The following is a 23727-nucleotide window of genomic DNA, read 5'->3' as shown; positions in this document are numbered from 1 at the left end:
TAGCAGAGAGTGGTGCAGAAAAGCTATTGTACTGTTCTAATGCTCCAACCTCTATGCGCCTTGCATTAACCATTCCAGACTGACAAGTATGGTGAAGTATGGTCAAATAACCCCCCCACGATCTGCATGGCGCGGGAGGCGCAGATCCAGCAATGGACTGACGAAAATGGGCTCGTAATACACATGCATCGTGTACTCGGACAACATATTTTTCTATTGTACATTGTCGTAATAAAAAATAATAACGTGATAATATCAGCTGCTGTGGTGTAAAGGTTAGCACATTGCATATTCAATAATCAATCATAATTTAGTACATTTGGTATTCGTGCCATTCTTATCGTGCAAGGCTAACACAAGGGCACCATGTTTCACTGACGTTCTGCAGCAGTTTGACAAGTCGGGGGGCTATGTTGCTATGTATCATCCCATAATGATTCGTTTTCACGTATTTTTTGCTAATCTGGCAAATATGGACCTCGCCATATATTGCCACTTGTATTTTGCTATGTGCCTTCTCGCGCGCTACTTTCTCAATCCTCCTGCCTGAGCTCAATCCACAGTCGCTCTTTGTCTCTTCTTCCCCCCCCACCCTTCACTGGAACAAAATTTCCCTCCACATTAAAGTCGCCTTCCCTCACTCGTTTCCGCTCCGCTCAAAACGTAGGTTTTTTTTTCTTAGCTCACCCGACGAACCCTTACTCCCCACCCCCCTCATAACCACCACCATTACAGTTCCCTCTCGATATTCTCATTATATGGCTATCATTCTTTCCCAATTCATTTATTCAATCCATTCATCATTTACCGTCGTCAATTTCGCTTTCACTCAATTCACGCATCCATTGCTTCCTCATCTATTTCATTCACCTCATGTCCACCATTGCATTCACACACGCATTGTACCGTTGATAATTCTTTGTAAAGCGCCTTGCTCAAGGAGCTATATACATTCCGCCAAGATTAAGATAAGATGACCGCAGCATTCTTGGGTTCGAAGCTCTGCACCATGCGGCGAACGCGCTTGCCCCTCGGCCACGACACCGCTGAGGCTCTACTGCTGGATGAAATCCACCCGGCAGTATGAACGTTAATGTACACCGCAATTAATCGACCGCGATTGTTTGTTCTATCGCGCAGTTAATCGATAAAAAGATGGTGGGGTAAAATGTGGAACCCCCCCCCCCCCCCCCACCTCACACAAGTCAAGTCGGTGTGGAAGAATAGACCAAATGTCCACCAGGGTTTCCCTCGTGTGGAGGCCCTTCCATTCACAGTGGTGTGAGCAAGCAATTTCATATTTGAAACTTTAACCTTTTTTGTGAACAAGTACATTTATATATTCATATAGCAGTAAAGCCACGTGGATGTTCTGAGATTTGAACTCCACTTGTCTTCGTGGTTACTTTTCCAGAAGATTGCAGGCAGTTAGAACCACTCTGCACAAAGACAATGCCACTCAGGACAAAGCGTTGCACAGTCGTGCTCAATTTATGCAAGAGATGTAGTCATGTGATTACAATTAATAGTTTATTGACCGAGGCAGTTTTAAACCTAACCACTCTGCCCCCCGACCCCCGCCTGCTCTGATGAGTCCGGTGTGCCTGATACAGTCGATGACCCTGGTAATGTCTACCCAAGGATATCAGGATGTTGCAATGCATGTGAAGATGTGGAATGAACATTTTGTAAAAAAAAACCTAACCACTCTGAATTTGTCAAAATAGGTTTGTGATACCTGCTATTATTTAAAAATACCAAAAATAATTAATTGGATATTGCATTAAATGTCACTGACACAAGCATCAATGTATTAATTAAAATTACTCCAGAAATAAAGGGAACATATGGCACAAAGTCTGTTTTCGCTCGTGGAAAAATCTAATAAAAATGTCCTCGAAAATTAACACTACAGTATACGATGGTCATAACACGATGTTGAATAAAACTGGGGGAAATTCGACTAAAAAAAGGTACATCTTGAAAGTCTATACATTACACTTTTAAGTTCTGATTTATCGTTATTGCTTGGGAAACCGTCGGCAGTATTGATGCTGCATAAATCATAAGCTTCAACACATGCACTTTTTAATTCAAGGATCATTTGGATTAAATGTCGGAGAGATTCTATCGACGGAGGCAGCGGCATTCTAGGAGAGAATTATTTTTTTTACCGCTGCCTGGCAGTTGATCTGGGAGACGGATTCTATTCAAAACCAATGCCTGTGTTGCCCAGATTTATGAGCAAGTGATCGAGCGACGCGACAAAGAAATTACTTGCTCCGCTCAGGGGCTGCTTGCCCTTTGGATAGAAGCAGTAGTTTGCAATAGCAGCTGGGTTTGAAAATATGCCAAGATGGCTTTTTTTCCCAATTGTTTCCAAAGCAAACAAATCAAGTGCTGGCCGTTAGTTACATACGAGTTCATTCGTAAGGTTTAAATGTTTTGGCCATCAGGGATATGACTGTTGGTTAAAAAAAAAAGAGGTTGAATGTCACTGCATGTAACCTTGAGAATGATTGATTATATTTGGTATACACATGCTCACTTGAAAATCTCCACTGACTACACCTGCTAAGGGGTATTGGGAAAAAAAAAAAACCTCCAGTGGATGTCGGATCCACTTGACACGAATATAGTAAGTCTTAACTTTGAGCACCTTGTCAATACAGCACTTGGATGTTGGTTGTGAGGGTTGTTTGACCATATTTCACCATGCGGGTTGGTGGAGGGGAGCGCCCAGTGATGTTAGCCATGGCCGGCAATCGAACTCCGGTTCCAGGTTTTATAGCGCAGTGCACGAACCACTTGCACCGCAGCTCCACCCCTCATTACGGGGTTTGAATTCAAATGTGTTTTACTTGAGGACCTACAACATACGTAACTCTTAATGCATAAATCCCTGCATAAATACACGTGCAGATTGTTTTATCTGCTTGGGAATTAAACATCTCAATCCTTTTACCAATATTCTCCAAGGCATCTTAAATGGAAAATATTTGCGGTGGTGCTAAAGTTGCCATGTGCAGTACAGTATTGCATTTCATAAGCGTTTATTTGTAGCAATGCAGTGTTAACTATAGCCTATGAAATGCCCCAACTGAAAATAAATTAGTACATCTGCTCACACAAATTACCCTCTTCAATGAGAGCTTTCATACTTTATTTCATTATCTACATATCTCTCCAGATGATGCAAAGCCTCCTCCCTCCTCTAACTGTTCTTCTCTCCCCAGTGACTGCTGCTCGTGACAGACAACTGGAAACCTGCACGGCTAATTTTCTTGAGTTGTTTAGACCAAGGTGAGCAGCGCCGAGTGCTTATGTCGACACGTGTCCACTCAAGAGAACCTTAATGAGAACAATAAACTCAAGTCCCAGGTATAGAGTCCTACATTATTAATCATTCTGCTCCAGTTTCAGGTCTCTAATTAAGTGCTTGTCACACTGCAAAGCCATTACGTTTAAACACAGCTCATCACTTATTCAAGGGGGCAGGGGGGGGGGGACTAAATGCCAGCACACACGCACAATGTGGACTAAAAACGCACAACATCACTTTCCTGTGGAACCTGCCAGCAATTGCATTGCAAAGCAAAAGAAACATGTTATAGTTTGTGGTTGATTCTAACATACGTTATAGTTTTTTTTTCCCTTCTTAAAAGCCACGACTTTATTTTCTTTGCACACTGCAACACGATACAACAATTGGCACGCCACAAAAAAAAAACACAGAACAACTCTTGGACGGAATTTGAAAACGACTGCATTCTCTGGATTATAAGACGCACGGGAAAGTAAGCCCAACCCCACACGTGTGCCCATGTGTCAATAAAGTTATGCAAATCTGGTCATACACGCGCACACACACAAATCTACTGAATGATAAAAAAGTATTCAACCCCCTCCCCCCCCCCATCCTTTGCTTTAAAATAGAGGTAAGAGCGCGTCTTTTGTAGATGATACGGTAACACTTGGCAGCACAGTTCCAGCAATGTCTTCGAAATCAATACATAATGTACTTTTTAAACACGTAATTCAATATTGGTGATGAAGCACCGGAGTACAGTTGCATGCAACGCACCGCGATAAAAAGAGTGCTTAAGGAACGGAAGGCAGAATTTTAAACGCAGCCCTTTGACAACGACGCTGGTGGCCACAAGTAACCTAGCAGGGCAGCGGACTCGGGTTGGGAAACACTTACGGGACCGTTGGGCCCACTACTTCATCTCGCGCGGACCGCAACCGCGAGACCTATCACTACAAGCATCTTAGCCGCACACCTGCTTCAGAACCTGTGACCCCCCCCGACACCGCTGTGTTGGTGAGGGGAAAGCAGCTGGCATCGCGTTAAGTGCAGTAGAGGATGAGCGTTCCTGGGAAACGCTATGGTGCGCGTGTTAATGCGTGGTGCATCAAAAGTACGTGAAAAGTCCTAAATCAGCCTTCGGGCGGAGCGGTGGTACAGTGGTTCGCGTGCTGCAGTGTAAAGCCGGTGACCCAAATTCGATTCCCGGCCATGGCGGCGAGTATCAGAATTGGTTCATGCCCTCGCCGCCTCTTTATCAACCCACTGACCAGCGTGGTGAAGTATGGTAAAACAATAAGGCTCCCATTAGTGACATGGTGTGGAGGCCTTCATCCATCAATGCACTGAGAATTTACTGAAAAGGACTTATTTGAAACCCACCCTCATCAGCATCACTGATTATACTGAACCTCCGATGCAGCGTATATCGAGGTGGCAAGGAAGGATAAGATTCCCCCCCCCCCCCCCCCCCCACACACCAGGACTTGGTTTGATATATTTCTCACTCGGTCAAATTTAAACTAATACTGCTTTCTTTGTGTTCTCAGCTGGTTACACATATAAAGCTGGACTTCGAGGAAGGCACTCACCTGGAGGAGGGAGGGCGGCCAGTTGCTGTGCCGCAGGTGCTTGACCTGGGAGATGTGACGGCCCAGGGCGCGGTGCACGCTGCAGCACTCATCGCAGACGAGCACGCCACGGTTTATCGATGCCCAGCCGGGGTCTGCTCGTTCAAACGAGCAGACGACACAACAAATCAATGAGAGCCGCCATTCCCACCTGCATGCACGCTCCTCTCCACGCGTGTAATAATGCAATCGCGTGACACTGCTCTTGTCTGTTAAAAAGAGGTCACAGTGAAGTGTGTTCGAATGTAGCAATACAACCATTTGCCAATGCACTGCTGAACGAGGGCATCCCCACGCCGTTGCAGGCAATGAGGGTTATCGGACCACACTTAGCCAATCGGCGTGCGTGAGGGTAGCCCATCCAAGTACTATCCAGGCTCATACCTGCTTAGCTAGATTGGAGACATTCCGGATGATTTGGCCACGGGCATCCAAATGCGCAGGGCATTTAATACAGTTCACATCCACACACACCCTGGCAGTATCGCTGCAATCCATACAGCGTCGTCTGCTGCTGCCTTGGATTGGTTGAATGTTCTTAACATTCAACTATGACATCTATACAAATTGTTGCTTCCCCCTTCCCCCCGCCCCCATGCCATATGAAAGAAGACAACAGTTTGCTGTAGTCACACGGAGCAAGCGTGTTGACCCCACACAGGTATGTGCCAGGACTTTACAATAGCAAGTGACCTTCATTATGGAGTACTGTACTTTTGTTTGCAAAAGCTATTGGTCATATACCGTATTCTCCAGACGCTCCAGAAAGTAAGACGTCAACCCAACATTTTGGGCCCACTGAAAAAGAAGTGTATTTTATGATCGTGAGAATACGGTACAACAGTACTGTAGAAAGCTATCTTACGGATGATGAATATGAACGCATTGCTTTAAATGGGAAGAGATGTCCTCCGGAAGGTTATTCTGAATGGCTGGTTGTGTTTTTTTTTAGTCCTCTGGGTGAGGAAGTATTTGTATCGAGAATTATCTTACAGAAGATTATACTTAACTACATTAAAATAACGTCTTTTGAAAAAAAATATGATGCGTTCCCCAGATGATAACATGAACACCAAAATCATGCTTTAAAACATAAGACGGGGGGGGGGAGGAGGTGCGTCTTACACAACTGGAGAATATGGTATACCGCGCCACAGAATACGAATTTACAAACCAGTTCTCTGAAGCGGAAACGATCTTCAGAATATCTCTACCAAACAAAATTGTGCTGTGGCAACAAGGCACCTGTGGTCAAAGCAGCAATGCAATTTTAATGGTCCTTCCACAAATCACACATGGTTATTTTTCCACAAAAGGGGCACACCACATTAATATGTTATGCATTAAAATCTTGAGGAAGCTTAATCTGAAAGCGACTGTGCCACAGTTTGTTTTTGCTGGGCCTTCGATGTCTTGCCCGATGGGTAATTTTAGGATTTGTAACCTTAGTCTGTCTCTCAGCAGGAAAGTTGGCACCATGTGTGATAAACCCAAGACAGTAAAATTCAACTCGACACAAACATGGCTCTACACAATGCTTTCAGGAACAAGCTTTGACTCGGGGAAATTAATAAAATAAAACAACACTTCACAGCCACTCGATGATTTTAAAGCAAAACAAATTCCTATTACTCGCACTTCACCCGTTCCATTCTACAGTCCTACACAGTAAAAACATAAAACAAGTTCTGAGCGCATAATGAAAGGGGAGGGAAAAAAAAGGATTTTCCCTCGTGTTTGGTTTCAGGCCAAAATTCTGCCTATCAAGCAAAGCACCACCCCCTTGTGCCAAGCGGCATATGGGCCATGCCGCTTGGCTTGAAATTCTTAAAGGCACGTCACTATGAATTAATGCGCAGCGGTAGCACTTGCCCTGAGAATGTGTGACATAACGCGTGAGCGCGAGGATTTTTGCCACGTAAAATAGCGGCATCTAAATGTGAAGTAAAGCACCCTCTGCAATTCGAGCACGGAGAAGGAAAAAAAAGATATTTAAATTTGAAGTTGTAGTGAATTGGTATAAGTTTTTTTTTTTACCAAATGCGTTAATGGTACACTCAATATGGCTCAAACGTATATTCTACATTTCAATTTAACTCTGTAGAAATCGTACGTCAAATTGTGGAATATTTAATTTAAAGAATATACACGTTATTACTAGTCAGGCAAGGAATTAATATAATCCAAGTACTGTACTGTTTGGGCCATGTTGAGCATGTGGCTTACAAGCGGCTGTGACAACTTGCGTGTTAAATAGAAAGCTGTAAACGATATCCGGAGTAAATCGTGCGAGGCATTACCAATGACAAAAAAAAGCAAGGAGCTCAGAAAACCATCAATCAGTCAATTGTGAACGACAATGGGCTGAGCTGGCTCATTTTGCTCATCAAAATCTAGTTTAATCTGTCGCTTGCCAAGTGCGCACTTTAATGCCACACTGAACGTAAATTATAAAGAAGGTAAAAATTGTTCGATCCATATTTCTCCCTGCGCTTAAGTGCGTGCACAGTCCGCTTGTAAAGCCACACACTGGGGGTCGTGGGGATCATTTCACCATGCTGGTCAAGGTGAGCTTGTGAAGGAATAGATGTGGAGGTCATAGAATTATAGTACAACGGATTTTGTTGCATCATGTGACCTCGAAAGCCCAATGACAACCTGTTTGTGCATGGTGGTCATCCGGCCATACCCTATCCAGGCTCAAACCTGCTTCGCTTCTATGATCTGATGAGACTGCAAACATTCCGTGTGGTCATAGGCTATGCTTCGCAGAGCCTGCTGCCTCAAAATTCCACGAAAAATAACGTATCCAAGTGTGTATTAGCTGCTAACAACGGCTCCCGCTACCAACGCATGACTGTGCGCAGAACCGATACGCAGAACAAGGGCAAAAAAAAATGTTTGGGGCAATGTGGTCCGTACAGCTGTCTTGCGAACAGGTTTAAAGAAAGGAGCTCAAATTACGGCAGTTAGCTGTGTGCTGTGGGATGGCCATGTTTGGGGGAGGCAAAACCACGGGCGAGGAGAGGGTGGGTGGAGGTTACGGGGATAGCTCCAGCAGCAAGATGCACTTTGTGCTCAAGCATGGGCGCAAGAATGATGATACACTTTGAAGGTTTTGTTGAATGAGGCTATTTTACGACATTCACGGTCAAACAAAGCGATAGGGTTATTTTGTCCCTCCCTTGTTCAGGGAAATGACTGGAAGAGTTGTTTTCAGGTTCCATTGTGATATATGAAACCCACAAGGTTTTACTGTACTGCCATTATTTCTAGCAGTATAAGAACGCACGGATTAATTATCAGTTAATTTTGATGCATAGTCTTCTCACGATGTGTGCATTGAATCACGTGGGTATCAATCGATGTTTTTATATTCGTACGTTTTAAGTTATGGATTTCACGTGATCGCTCCAGTCACTAGAGGCCACTAATTCACTCGGAAGTAAAAAAAAAAGAATCGGCTCATAAATTCACAAACCTGAATCTTGACAATTCATTGAATCGTCAGAGAAGTGCATTGTTACATCCCTCATTATTACTCATTACGTACGCCTATGGAGTAGAATGAATCTACAAACCGGGTTAGATTCCCAGCCACGGCTAACATCAGTGGCAAGTGATATCTGAACCGGTCCTAGCCCTTTACCAAGTCCCATGGACCACCGTGAAGTATGGTAAAATAACCCCCGATTCTTCAAGGGCGTGGGAAGGCCCTCATCCCAAAAAGAACCATATATGGCCAATATACCCGACCATACTTTGGTTAGGAATTTAGTTTGCTCATATCATTAACATAATTACAGTACTATGCCACTGTGGTGTCGTCAAGCAATGGGCACGTTTATCCATTCCCTCGACTGCCTCTGTCCATCCAGATGAATGAATGAGTACACCACAATTAGTCAATCGGCAGGTGGGTTACTCCCCCACCTTTACCAAGACAGCCCTGGCCAGCATAAAAGTTGAAGCCAAAATACCCTCGACTCTAAGAGGCTCTACAGGTCCTCCCTCTAGGTGAAGGTCCTTCTGCGGCGTGTGATGTGAGCAAATAATGGCACGGCTGCTGATCCATTACCATTTACTACACTGTCATGTAATTCACATATGTTACTAAATTAAGATTGGGTAAAAAAGAAAAACGTGTCCATCAAAAGTATTCAAAACATGACCACAGCCTAAAAAAAAAAATTAGAAAAGGTTTTACCCTTTCTGCATTAATCACATGTACTTGTGGTGAACATACGTGTGGTTAATGCAGGCACGATTCCTTGCAAAAGGTTTGGTGTTTCAACATCTTAACACAGCTGTTTTATTGATGGAAAAGGGTAAAACCTATTATTTTTTCATACTATGATACTGGCAAAAAAAGGTCCCATGTTATAACAGTCCGCAAACGCTATCATGCAATGGCTGCCTGCAGGAAAACATAGGATGATAATCGGCAAGGAAGGCCTCCGTCCGTAGTCTTTTTTGTACGTGGAACGACAGGTGTATTTTGGTACACGGACCGATGGATGGTGATAAGTGTGGGATATTTTCTTTCCACTCGGCTTCCTCTGTCATGCTATCATTTCTTGGCTTAGCCGGTACTCATTCTAACATCCGTTTCGTAAAAAAAAAAAACTGAGAGAAACGGAGGGGAGTCTCTAAGCTTGGGGGTATATATTTATTGCGTAGACAAATAAACATAAAAAGACAGACTTGGTGTGGCCAGCTCGTCACCGCTGTTATTCAGTTAACACTTTGGCTTGAATGTGCCGCAGTGTATTTCTGGAGTGGAGCTGAACTTTGAACTGTGGGCACAAGAGGCAGTTCCATTCGCCCCCCCCCCCGTACTCAACTGCAATGCGCGAATAATAGCAACTATCCAATGCCGAGGGGTGGGTAAGTGTGGAATGGCAAGTTGTAAAGATACAAAAAATATTTGACAGCAGAGTTGTGAAAGCTAAATGTGTGTTCAAAGGGGTGTTCTTCATAAAAGCAGCAATGCCACAAGTACTCTGGACTCGACTACAGTACATGCCACGCAGGCACCACAGGGGGTTGTGCGCTATGGGGGCGGCACACAACAGGTTCAAGAGATGCCAAGTGAGAACACTTTCATTCGCATGGGCAGGGTGAGGACACAGCTCCTGAATCCACTCATCATCGGCTACGATTCAACCACTGATGGAAGAAGAAGGCCCCCCCCCTCCCCCCCCCCCAGCTGCTGCCATCTCTCAGGAGTCTGATGTGACAATCCACCTCGATAGAACCTGCACACGAGATTATTTCACCGATTCGTCTCCTCCGAAGGCAAGCTCTTGGATGCTTTCTATTCCTTAGCTCCCACCGTCACTATTTGCTCACCAGCGGCCACAATCCCTTCAAGCAAGGTCTCCTGCCTAAGCTCAATTGTCTTAACAGTAAGAACCATGTCCTTTAACATTTGGATGTTTCAAATGTATGTATGTATTTTTTCAGGCTCCTCAGTGTACTTCAATTATTGTTTCAGTATCCACTCATTCAACGTTTTATATTTTGGATAAAACATAGATCACGTGCCTCTGACAATCACCTGAAATGCAACATGCGGAGTTGATCACCATGCGTAAAACAGGTGTTACAGCCTTCTGCAGGGATATGTTGTGTGCAGCAGAGGGCAGTCCATTGTTGTAATTTACTTCTATGCTCCCACCTTCACCAACCCTCTCCGACCCGCGTGGTGGTGGTGGCCCTCATCCAGCAGTTGACTGACATTCCGGGAAATAAAATGTACGTGAGGCGAACCATTCATTTTTTCATCACCTTGTACTTTTTTTCCAACTGAATATTGGATTGATGATGGTACTTGGAAAATATGAGTGGATTTTTTTTTAATTGCTGTTACACCTTTGCTTGAACTTTTAATTTGTGCAAAAAAAAAATCTGTTGGCCTGTGTTAATAGTTTTGACATGTCTTTAATGGTCGGTGTTTGAAACTTTAATTTATTGTACAATTAGCTTCCCCCCCCCCTTTAATTTGCCTATCCGTCCCAGATCTCCATTGAAATAGGTGTAATACGGTATCAATAACGGGTGATCGTCTCATTCAAATAAAGCTTAGGTCTGCGGAAGGGCCCTGTGCACCACTACATGACCATCTGCCCCGAAAAAAACTACAGATTCTTGCTCTTTAAAGAGCCACGCTATAAATAAGTTGCACAACACCGTTAGCCTGATTTATCGAAAGCATTCCGGAAAAGTGCATACCTTCGGATTACATACTTATAGGGGTGTAATAAATTTAAATCTGGACCTTCCATTGATCGTTGACCAATTTCTCAATCTACCACAGGTCTATAAAGGACACCGACATTTTGCCCAAAGATGAATTACGAATTCAATAACGATGTCAATGGGGAATATTACTTTACAGCCGGTTCTTCTAATGTCACACACACAGTCATAGAGCCAATAAATATGGTATGTATGTAAAATGTGGTACACACAAAGCTATACATCACGACATGCATCGTGTGTGGAAATATAACATTCAGAATCAGTTTAAGGGCAGACTAGCACAATAAATATCGAATTTGGGTTCCAGGTAAACTGTCCTCGCATTATTTCTAAAAGACGTATTTAAACAAAAGGCACACGGTTTTTTTTTGTTATCTTGTAGGCATTGTAATGTAGACGGTGCAAAGAATTCCCATTGTTTAATACTGTATGTGTAATGTTAAACCAACATTTAAACGCAGTCAGCTTTACAGACTTACGTATACTATTTTGTCTTCTTAGACCAAAAGCTGCCCAAGGCCACCAGCTGAGTTATCTATCAATGTCTGATTGTTCTCATTGTCTTTATTCTCAAGGGAGTGTTGTCCAACCTGGAGATTTCACAGAACTGGGTTAGTTAGCGGTTCCATTTTAAATCACGCCAGAAAACAGGAAAACACTCATGCCAAAGTTATCAACGCAAACGCAGACAGCCATTGTGAGTGCAGTGTCTTAGTCGTTGACAATTAAAATACTGTAACAATAAAAAATGGGGGGGAGGGGGGTGGTGGCCCAGTGGTTAGCCCAGTGCACTATGAACTCGGCGACCTGTGGTTGATTTGCTGGCCACTACAGACAACATTCAACATCAGCGGTGAGTGATATCTGAACCGGTCCTGGCAGCCCCCACCCATCCACCCTTTCCCCCACCCCACCGCCAAACCTCAACCCTGACCAGCGTGAAGTATGGTCAAACAACCCCCATGACTGACATGGCACGGTGATGGCCTTCATCCAGAAATGGACTACCAAAGTTTAGAAAAAAATGATATGTATAAAAAAATAGCAAACATCTAAACTCTTAAACTATATTTGAAGCTTTCGTGACTGCAGGAATTACTCTTTGGTTCTTTCGGTAAAGTCACATCGAAAGAAATGTAATTAAATTATAATAGAATAGGACGTTTCGATTGCAACACAAGCAACCATCATCAGGTACACATGAAGGGGAATACAACATAGTAAACTTGGAAATATAATGCAATACAACACAGAGTCGGCCAACAAAACAGTCAACACCCCACCTGCTTGATTAAGTTCTTCCAAAGATTGCTAAATTTGAGAGAGAGACATAACATAGACACGAAGACACACAGACAGTAGAGAGAGACTCACACAGAGACAAACAGAGAGAGACACACATAGGCACACAGAAAGACAATATCTCTGTTTGCGATAAGTAATCCCCATCAGTAAAAGGAAAAACCTCATGACAACCGCGTGCATGCATGAGAGACGTTTCCCCTCTCCTCTCTAATCTCACACGTATCTTGACACGGGCTTTGCACGCGCTTTGCCCGCACTCGGCGCTGTGGCAGTAATCGGGTCACAGATGAACACAAGTATGAAAACACATACAACGCTTGCACGCTTTATCGCTAAAGCTTATCTGCGACGGATGAAAGAAACAAAAAAACACAGAAAACATACGGCGATGTTCATGTTCGCTCGGTATAAAGTTTACAGAAGAAGTGGCTGGTTGCGTTTTATATATGCATTTGGGCAACTCAGAGCAATGAAAGGGAAACACACGGACTCAGGACTAAGTGCTAGAGCGAGAAGTGGCTAGATGGGCACAAAACTCGGTACAAAAACCCCAGGACTTCCTTTGTGCTTTGGGCGAAAAAGACAATCAACTCAGCAGGCACGTCACGCCCAATGCAGCTGCACTAATATCTAACGGCAAGGCAGGGCAATACAATGGATATTTCCACCCTAATTCACTGTGGTGCAACGCCATGCGTTTGCTAATTATAATAATCAAAAAAACTAATGTGCATAGTTGACCAACAACTTGATGGAATATGGTTATTCGTGACTGATGCCTGGGATAGAGATCACCATTGAATGGCCCAGGCAGTGATTAGGAAGACATTGTCGGATAGGAAAATTACAGTTTGGAATGCTATTCAAATCGATTTCACTTATATAACCACATGTAAAGCCACAGATATACATTACACTTGGGAACCAATATTTACGTACAGAAAGTTAATTAAATTCATCTGTGGCTGTTTTATGTGCTTATGAATTTGGGATATGAGACTGGCCTTTCACACCAACTGGTGTATATGGCTACCATCTATATATTTAGAATCAAAATAAGAATATTAATTTATTCTGGAGGAACCCTTTGAGCTATGAAGCTATTTTTACAGAAGCCCAGATTTAGTGTATTATACTATGTATTAAACTAACATTGACAATACAGTAATGTCATCATCCTCATCATGACTGTTGCAAGTATGAATAACTGGCCACTTTTGAAACCTAGTGTTGGACCCTGTCCTCTCCAGCCTAAATGCCATGCCTGGGCCCAGGAATGGCAACCCAGCCTACACACCTGTTTAATCTGGCACCTCATTTCTAATAAATAAATAACTACACAGTATACAGGAGGCCATAGGTTTGATCCCGGCCCTGACGCCTGTATATTTGGAGTTTGTATGTTCTCCCCATGGTCACATGGATTTTTATCCGGGTCCTCCGGTTTTCACTTCCACATTAAGAAACATGCATTGAGAGTATTTGACTGCAATACATTTCCACATGATAAGCCACTTCGTTGAGCTAACTATGTCACTTCTGAAAAAGAGCAACATATGTCAGTGGGCCTTACCTGATAAAAATAAAATAGTAACTGGTGTTTAATCAATTTAAATGTATTTGTATAATCGAATAACTTTTTTAAAAAACGTACTTTTATACATCCTTTGCATTATTATAAATGTATTAGATGCTACAAATTATATATTGCATCAAATTACAGTGACGATGAGGAACACACTCTAAAGCAATGCATATATTTCTATCACACAGCACCAGTGGTAGCCATCAAAGGAAACAACTGCGTTTTAGAAAATGGTTAATCAACGTGCACAATTCTTTTATTTTATACCTACGTGACTTTACCGAAATAACCAAAGTGTTTGCACAATTACATTTACATTCCCATAGGTAAAGATGCAGTTCTGCAATTGCTCATGCCACTTGTGGCAGAAGGGCTTCCACTGGACTGAGCTTGAGAGAGCCCCTCTGGAAGGTATTTTGGGCTACCCTTGTCCATTGGCCAGACGCCTTGGAAGAGGCAGGAAGTGCCCACACTTAACCCCACTGCACGTGACCTGCCGATAAAGTTTCTATTCCAGTAACGCTGCACTATTTCTCGTCATTGTTGGAAACTCAGCGTTTCAATTACATTGTTATTTAAATTTTCAAGTCCTGCAGGAATTTTCCATTAAACGCCACGTAGACTTCGCATTCGCTGGCACAAGCCTGCAGAAATGAATACGCGTCCCTTCAAGCAAACGATAGTGACTCCGCTGACAATTATCTAAACCTGATCATTATCCACCATTGCTAACAATAAGGGAGATATTTATACAGGATATTTACGTGCATCACAAATGAGACGCAGGCTACTGCTGCCACATCCTATATTGCATTTATGGAGCCAATTTAAACTGTGCAACACAAATCTCCACAGCATGCTTCTTTATACATCATTAATAACGAGAAAAGGTTACAACCCTGCCACAGCGAGATTTACTCAACAATGCCAGACATTACTGCATTACAGCAAACGAGTTCTCATTCCACAACAATGATGGTCAATTTACTGCAGCGAGTGGCATTTGCCCACACCATTAACAAAGGCAATGGAAGCAAGATAATGCAGAGGGTCATTTAACAAAGCATAATAACAAAGACAATGAACAAGACTGTCTTTAAGTGCACGATCTCTGCCCCGGTGACACTTTATATAGACTTCCCAAAAAAATAAGCAATTAAATGCCATTGTATGGCTTAATCTTTTTTTTACTACAAAATAGTGATGTAAAAAGGAAAATCCAGATTTGTACCCAAGGAAATGTAAATAGGGGCATTTAATAAAATAACAATATATATCCATGTCCATCCACTACATAGATGAAGGCCTTCCCATGGCTGAGCCGGTCATGGGAGAGCTATCTGACCGTACTTTAGCATGCTGGTCAGTGTTGGTTGAAGAGGAACAAGGACCAGTTCAGATATCATCACTCACACTCGTGTCAGCAATGGATGGGAACCAATGTCAGGTTTCTGGGTTCAAAGGGACATTTATATCGCTGTAAAAGTATTTTGTGTCCACAGTTACACAGATAAGAGGAAGTAGAACACAGATGAAAGACCTCAGCTTAATTTGACCGGATTACATGTGTTCATGGCAAGTTGGCTCCTGCCTGTGATCCACAGCTTTGCATGCAGAGTTTGTGGCTCACACAGACATTCACATGTGATACCCTATACCTGGTGGCCATGGGAGGACAGTACAGTAGTCCTTCGGTTAACAGTGACATCGATTAACGGGTTTTCGGTTAACGTTTCGCCTCCCATAGGACCCCATGGTTTCGACTAATGTTTACATTTTGATTAACGCTATGTGTACATTATGCACGCGGGCGCCAATTTCGGGCAATCCGAGCGCTCGTATTTGGGCTGAAACATGTCAAGTTCCAAACGCCTTGTAACTGATTAATGCGTTTAACATGCAATTCGATTAATAGTTATTTTGGTTAACAGTAGTTTTCGTGGAACGGATTAAAAACGTTAACCTAGAGACTACCGTACAGAAAATGACTCTGACCTTTGTGTGCGGATATTGAACGTCATCACCTCACGCACGTGTGTTTTTTCTCTGGGTTTTGTAGGCGACCTAACATCCATGTGGGAAAAGAAATTCCCTGAATGCACTTGAGCTGATGAAGTCTCAATGGCTTAGCTGGGTGGAGCCTGGTGAGTTTCATCATGGGAGAAAAAGCTGTGAGCTGACCAGGATTTGGCGGTACAGCAATGGATTATTGAATCCATCTGTGTGGAGTTGTGGCGATATCCCCTTGTACATCTAGATTGTTCCCGGATACTCCGGTTTCCTCCCGCATGGGAAATACTCGCTTGGGAATTGGCCGCACAAACTCTATGCAAACTCTGGAGACGGGTGAGGATTTTCTCAACAAAGGAAATTGTCCTTTGTTGGATAATCTGCATTGTGGACATATTCACCAATACAAAAAACGCACAGTACACATGGTACACATGCAACATGCTATGAAAAGTATCAACAAAAGCCATGATCCATCAAACTTCTTTAACCATCGATCCATGTTAGCTCATGCACACATCTCCTTTGTGCACGCGTATCCACACCTCGGATTAACACGATTGGCTACGTACGGTGCGAAAGAAGTTCGACATACATATACTGCTGTCTGGGACGGGTTCTTCCATTCCTTGGCTGCTACTGCGTCACTATTTTTTTAATATTGGGCCATCATCCCTTCAAGCAATGTGTCCTTGTATGTATGTTGAACTTCTTTCCCACCGTACGTAGCCACCCGTGCTAATCTTTCCCAAACGCACTTTTCCTTAAACTGTACGGTAGTTTAACTTAACTGCCATTAACCTGCGTATGTTCTCTAACACGTGTTCCTCTTCCTGTTTCAGGGTGATTCCACGCACCCATCGCTCCATGCTTTATTGAGCACTTTACAGATTTTTCCTCTTCTCAATGTTGTTGTTCTTTACGAACCGTGTTTCTGAACTATGTCATTGCAGGCAGGTCGCACTTTCTACTTTAGACACGATCCACTTCATCATTCCACTGCTGGATGATGCAAACTCCCTCCACACGCGGTACTGGTAGTTTTGACCATACTTCACCCCGTTGGTTCGTTTGGGTTTAGTTCAATACTAGGAGCATTCAAGTGCAGTGCAACAATTTATTTTTGCTACACTATCCCACAGCCTATAGCACCTGTTATGCACAGTGGTTCGCCCATACGGATTTACCATCATTAACCAAACTGACATTCAACATCTTAATAAAGGATCAGTGTATCATAGTTTTTTGGGGTTTTAAATACAAGACACACCGTCATACAATGCTGATGTCGGATATTTCTGATATTTATCATTTAACACGTAGGCTTTCGCGACCAATATCATTCATAATAAAGGTTTTTGGGTTAGATCGCGTTATTTTATAAATGTGTCGTAACCCTCCACCACCGGACAAGCCCGGGAGCAAGTGAGGGCTTTACCATTCTGGCGAATTGCCCGATGATGCTGGATGTAATTACCAGCGAAACGTCGTACTCAAACTGTAAATGTTGTGGATTCACTCTTCAACACACCGGTGGGCTAAAGTAGTAGAACTATTTGTCTTTTGTCAAAGTGACACTTTTTTGCTGATTGGCCGTGTCGGGTGGTGGAGGGTTACGACACATTTATAAAATAACACGATCTAACCCAAAAACCTTTATTATGAATGATATTTATCATGTACACCGGCAAAATACATAATCTGACACATGCAATAGTTCTCCTTTATGAAAGCTAACCTATTGCACATATAATGTACACGCATTGTATTTACGTATACATTGTAAATTTGAAAACATTTTTTTCCTTTCTACCGCATTCGTTCACGACAAAAGCCATCAGTACATATATAGTATGTTATTATATATCCTCAAAGGTACAGTTTGTGCGAAGATAATTCAAAACGATGCGAAGTTGTTATGCTTTTTGGAAACGGGGCAATGTCACAGAAGAGCAGAAGAATCCATGGAAGAAGCAACTTTCATGAACAAGACAAATATCCACCGTGTAGCCTTCACAGACTCCTGTCAACCCCTTATCAGTGCCCTACCTCTACCTTATTACAGACCAATTCAGACCTTATTGGTCACCCCGTGCCCCCTACTTATACATCTCAACGTTAATCCTTTCAAAAGTCCCATCACAATGGAGAAACACAAACAAATAAGGCAACGCATTTTTTATTGCCCTTTTTGAAAGGGCTGTACGCCGTATGGACATTGAAATACTCAATTTCCCCGTACTGCACAAGAATAACGGGGTAGACCGTATGGGTCGACAGCTTGTGTAGAATGTTGGGTCAAGTGCCGTCAGCGAAGGAACCCATTCAGGCCCGGCACGGCACACGAATGTGGGTGGCCAGCACCCACGCCCGGCCGCCTTTGTCTCTCTTAAGCGGCGATGTTAAGGCCACCTACTCTGGTTTGAGGCCGAAAGTCGACCCCCGCTGCCGTGATGACACGCGCACAACAACTGCGGCATTGGGAGGGAAGGAGTGGAAAAATTGAACAAAGGTTCGCACAGGGCCGTTTGTCAGCGCAACTTCTGACGGATGTATACTGCTCCCGGTGCTGTGTGTGCGTGTGCCTGGCCACTGAGAGAGACGAGGCCAATGTGGGCCACACATACACACAGAGAGACACAGACAGAGAGACAGAGACACAGACAGAGAGACACAGACAGAGAGACAGAGACACAGAACGAGGTGGCGTGTGATTCTTACCGCCTGCGCTGCAGTCTGCGCACACGTCAGGAGCCCGCAACTTTCGTGACATTGAAAGCTTCGGGTATCGTGGTCCAAAGGGCACAAACACACACACACACACGCGCGCGCGCACAGAGAGACGACACACATTCACAACGCACTCACAATACACACACACACACATTCACAACGCACTCACTCACAATACATACATTCACACTACGTTCACTACACACCGCACACACAATACACTCACCATGCATTCATCACGATACATTGCACATTCACAATACAATCACTACACTCACAGCGCACACATTCACAATAAATTCACCACACACACACTTGACACTGACACATAAATGTATCATAAACGCTGTACACACAACACACGTTAACAACAAACTCATCAGACAATTACAATAAACACATTCCTCATACGCTCACAATATGCACATTCCTAATAATGACTACGCATTAAAAATAAACATTCACAATACTCAATCTGCACTCGTTCACAAGTGAAATACTCACACCAAGACACTCAAAATACACTCTTACAATACACTCATTTACAATACACTCACAACACACTCAAAATATACACTCTTACAATACACTCACAACACACTCAAAATACATACTCTTACAATACACTCAAAAACAATACACTCACAACACACTCTTACAATACACTCACAACACACTCAAAATATACACTCTTACAATACACTCATTTACAATACACTCACAACACACAACGCACTCAAAATATACACTCTTACAATACACTCACAACACACTCTTACAATACACTCACAACACACTCAAAATATACACTTACAATACACTCATTTACAATGCACTCACAACACACTCAAAATACACACTTACAATACACTCATTTACAATACATTCACAACACACTCAAAATACACTCTTACAATACACTCATTTACAATGCACTCACAACACACTCAAAATACACTCTTACAATACAATCATTTACAATGCAGTCACAACACACTCAAAATACACACTCTTACAATACAATCATTTACAATGCAGTCACAACACACTCAAAATACACACTCTTACAATACAATCATTTACAATGCAGTCACAACACACTCAAAATACACACTCTTACAATACACTCATTTACAATGCACTCACAACACACTCAAAATACACACTCTTACAATACACTCATTTACAATACATTCACAACACACTTAAAATACACTCTTACAATACTCATTTACAATGCACTCACCACACACTCAAAATGCACACTTACAATACACTCATTTACAATACACTCACAACAGACTCAAAATACACTCTTACAATACACTAATTTACAATACACTCACAACACTCAAAATACACACTTACAATACACTCATTTACAATGCACTCACAACACACTCAAAATACACACTCTTACAATACACTCATTTACAATGCACTCACAACACACTCAAAATACACACTCTTACAATACACTCATTTACAATGCACTCACCACACGCTCACTTTACACTTAACCGACTATGACAATACACAAACTCATAACATAACCATTCACAACACACCACACACACGGCCACTACACTGCTAACACGCACAATGCACGCTCAACATACAAACTTTACACTTTCATTACGGTCGATACTCAAAACTCGCCAACAGCACATTCTCGATAATGAACCCTCAGAACGCACGATCACAATACACACTTAACAACGCGAACTACAACCACGCATAACTCACACAACAGCAGAAATACACACACACTTACACTCACACTTACACTCACACGTCGCTCACCTACCACTTACAACCGCAGTTATCGCGAACACAAAGACTACGCCCGCTTGTTGCGCACAAACAAAATAAAAAAAATCACTGCAGGTGCTGTAGCTCGTCCTGCCCAACTCATTGGCCGGTGGCGCTCTTACAAAGTTACTGCTACGTAGTTTAAGCAAGCGAGCGATTAAAGTTGCTCGGAGTTGCGCACCCCCCCCCACTCCCCCCGTTAAGCAACAGCAGCAGCAGCAGCGGCAGCTCGGGCAGTGAGAGCAGACGCAGCAGCTGAGCAGAGTGCAGCCAACCCACAGAGTGGGGGGGAGGCCGTGGCCCACACTCCAAATAAGGACATGTCTCTCCGCCCCACGTTTACATTTCGCACCACGCATACGCATCGCTCGAGCCTTCCCATTGGTCGCGGAACAACGGGTGGGTGGGGCGGCGGGGAGAGGTGGGGGGGAGATTGGCTCGCGGCAACTCCGAGCCCCGCCTCGTCTATGCTCTGACGAAGTGGAAGCCTGGCACTTAAGCGCTGTACGTAATGTGGATACGGGGCGGTGTGAATGGTTGGGGAGGGGAGGGGCGCACGCGGCGGTGTGTTCCTGTCAATCAAATAGCCGGCTGGCAGGGCCACGCCCTACGCATCTTGGACGCTACCAAGCTGGTTGATAACGACGGGGGGGGATCGGGTGAGGTTGTAGTTACTAATCCCCAGTGACGAGAGCAAAATCCTTAGCGCGGTGTCGCCTCCCACCACCCACGATCTGCGTGCCGTTGGTCGCGCCCGGCGCGGGAAAGCGACCACGCCGTGCTCCGCCGCCCACGTGCGACGATGGTGGTGGTGGTGACAGCAGGCGGACGAGCGGCGTGGAGGCTCCCTCCTCGGGCTACGCCTGGGATAGCGCCCTACCTTTGACACGCGTTACACAGGGAGGGGCGACCGGCCCCGAGGGGTGGGTTCTCGCATGGGGGGGGGGCAGGGGTGGTGGTTGGTAAAAAAAAAGACAATAAAATAAACAATAAAACTCACCTCTCCATACATAGGGCTGTGGGTTTGACAGACACTGCCTTGGCCATGCATATTGGAACGCGGCGGCGCTCCGCGGGGCTGGTGCTCGCTCGGGGGCTATGAGAGCCCGCGCAGGAGGATGTCATCCCCGCTCCGAGCGTCTGCCGAAAGCTGCCGGCTGCACCGTTTGGTGTGGGACAACAGGACGTCCGCGCTGGAGACGGAGCTGAACAGCAGTCGGGTAATCCACACGGGATCGTTGCATCGCGATCTTTGGTGACAGCCGCCGCGCTCTCGTGCTGCCGTCCGGTTGCACTGCCATCAACGCACGCTGCCACTCCGTGGTCCCCTATCAGCTGGGCAACTCAAATCATTCGGCTTGATTTGGGAGTGATGGTGATAATGGGTTTCGATTAACGTCAGGGCAACGGTACTTTTTTGGAGTTCAGTTTTACGAGGGTGAATTGTCGGCACGCGTGTCTGTGCTTGCGAAGCATATGTGTAATAACACGCACAGTTACTCATTTTGTTTTAGCACGCTATGGGGGTTGAGCTAATTGAATGTTTCCAGACGTGTTTTGTACAATGTAGAACTTTGATGCATAACCGGCGTATTGTTAGTTTAATTTACATTCGTGATAAAAAATAAATAAACCGCTGATTAAAGCGTAACATATTTCTGACAAGAATATCAATGAAACATGGATTCGTATTGCGTTACCCGTTATGGCATGCTGTAATGCATATTGCACCCGTAGTAAATACATTTAAAAGGTGTGTGATTTCCCAGGGTTTTGGGTTTCTGAAATGGAGCAAGCAGCATTTGTCGTCGGTGCATGAGTCGTGTTAAACATGCTCAGCGGTTTTCGAATTAAATGCTTAATAAAACGTTGACATCAATTCGCTACGCATTACTACACTGCAGTTTCAATTGTTTTGTTTAAATTTCGCCCTTCACATTCTTGTTCATTACGATCCTCTCTGGGTGTGTACAAAGCTGTCACATCGGTATGCGTTCCGTTTTCCTCTTTGTCATTGTAAAGCGATGTACGTCTGCAATACTGGATATTTAATATATATTTCAAAGAAAAATGACAGTCCTTTGTCCATCCACTGCTGTATCAAGGCCTCGCGGTGCTCTCTCGGTCCTCTCTGATCATACTTCACCACGCTGGTCAAGTGAAGTGGAGCGTTGTGATGAGCCGGGAGGACCGGTTTAGCAGATACCACTTGCCACTGATGTTGGCCGTGAACGGGAATTGAACTCGGGTAACAGTTCATAGCGCCGTGCGCTAACCATTGTGCCCCTGCTCCATCTCATCTAAGAGAATAGAACCCATATGGTCAATGTAACGTAACCGTGGGTTGCAAGTACAGATGGCTGGTGTTAACATCATGAGTAAACTATAAATAAAACATTATTCTCACTCCTTTCCTCACCTTTTGAAGATTAACTATTTTTCCAGAACACGAGATGATGCATAATGTTCAGAGTTACATATACATGTCGTGGTGGGAGCTATGCTTTGAGTTATAGTTTCTTGAATTTAACTATATTGAACACCCAGTTTTAAGTGACATTGCGCAGCATTTGACAAATAGTTTTGATTTACTGAGTTAAACGTGCATCTGTAAGTCTAATTATGGACAAGTATGAGATTGTGTGCTAATGTAAAATAAAATCTTGCTCTGCACTTTATCTGGTTAAATTCCAGCTATGATAATTACAAATATTGGTTTTAATGTATTGTCATGCAATGAACATTGCAGAATGAGTGGGAAAGTGCTGATCTCTATTGTGTACGCCAGAGGTCACGTGCATGGATCTCAGAAGTAACTCTGTAATATCTGCTTCTGTGGGCCATTCTCCAACTCTGCTGTGCGAGAGATCTGAATTCAGCACAATCGGGATACATTTGAGGGGTGGAATTAAAAGGCGAAAGAAAAACCTTGTTTTGATGATGGAATCTAACATGGAGCGTGCCAGGTCAGCCTGAAATGTCCTGAAAGAATGTGGCAGTTCCACTTGTGAACAAAGTGGACTGGCCTTGTGAGCAGGCAGATGCATGATGTACCATCACAGTGTAAAAAGGACAGGGAA

General features: G+C 43.7%; 2 protein-coding genes across 11 annotated transcripts in view; one reads left to right on the top strand and one right to left on the bottom strand.

Annotated features, from left to right (window-relative positions):
• Nucleotides 1-20928, bottom strand: part of LOC116939121 (ARF GTPase-activating protein GIT2-like) — a 71141-nt gene extending 50213 nt beyond the window's left edge. For 2 of the 7 annotated variants that reach the window (XM_032947103.2, XM_032947107.2), the window contains exons 1-3: nt 20643-20928; nt 18824-18881; nt 4900-5033 (exon numbers count right to left, since the gene is read on the bottom strand). In XM_032947103.2, the coding sequence (XP_032802994.2) occupies nt 4900-5033; nt 18824-18875 (186 nt within the window). In that variant the 5' untranslated portion in view covers nt 18876-18881; nt 20643-20928. Of the gene's footprint in view, nt 1-4899; nt 5034-18823; nt 18882-20621 lie in introns of all 7 variants that reach the window. The other 5 variants (XM_032947109.2, XM_032947110.2, XM_032947106.2 and 2 more) reach the window with 4 other exon arrangements.
• Nucleotides 20929-21309: 381 nt separating this feature from the next.
• Nucleotides 21310-23727, top strand: part of LOC116939120 (ankyrin repeat domain-containing protein 13D-like) — a 57807-nt gene continuing 55389 nt past the window's right edge. The window contains exon 1 of one of the 4 annotated variants that reach the window (XM_032947098.2): nt 21310-21867. In XM_032947098.2, coding sequence (XP_032802989.2) covers nt 21766-21867 — 102 coding nt within the window. In that variant the 5' untranslated portion in view covers nt 21310-21765. The remainder of the gene's footprint in view (nt 21868-23727) is intronic. The other 3 variants (XM_032947100.2, XM_032947099.2, XM_032947102.2) reach the window with 3 other exon arrangements.

The sequence above is a fragment of the Petromyzon marinus genome, chromosome 5 (assembly GCF_048934315.1).
Source record: "Petromyzon marinus isolate PM22_M1 ecotype Great Lakes invasive population chromosome 5, UKy_Petmar_22M1.pri1.0, whole genome shotgun sequence".
Classification (NCBI taxonomy): Eukaryota; Metazoa; Chordata; class Hyperoartia; order Petromyzontiformes; family Petromyzontidae; genus Petromyzon; species Petromyzon marinus.
Note: the sequence above shows the minus strand (reverse complement) of the source record. Positions and strands in the feature narration are given on the sequence as shown.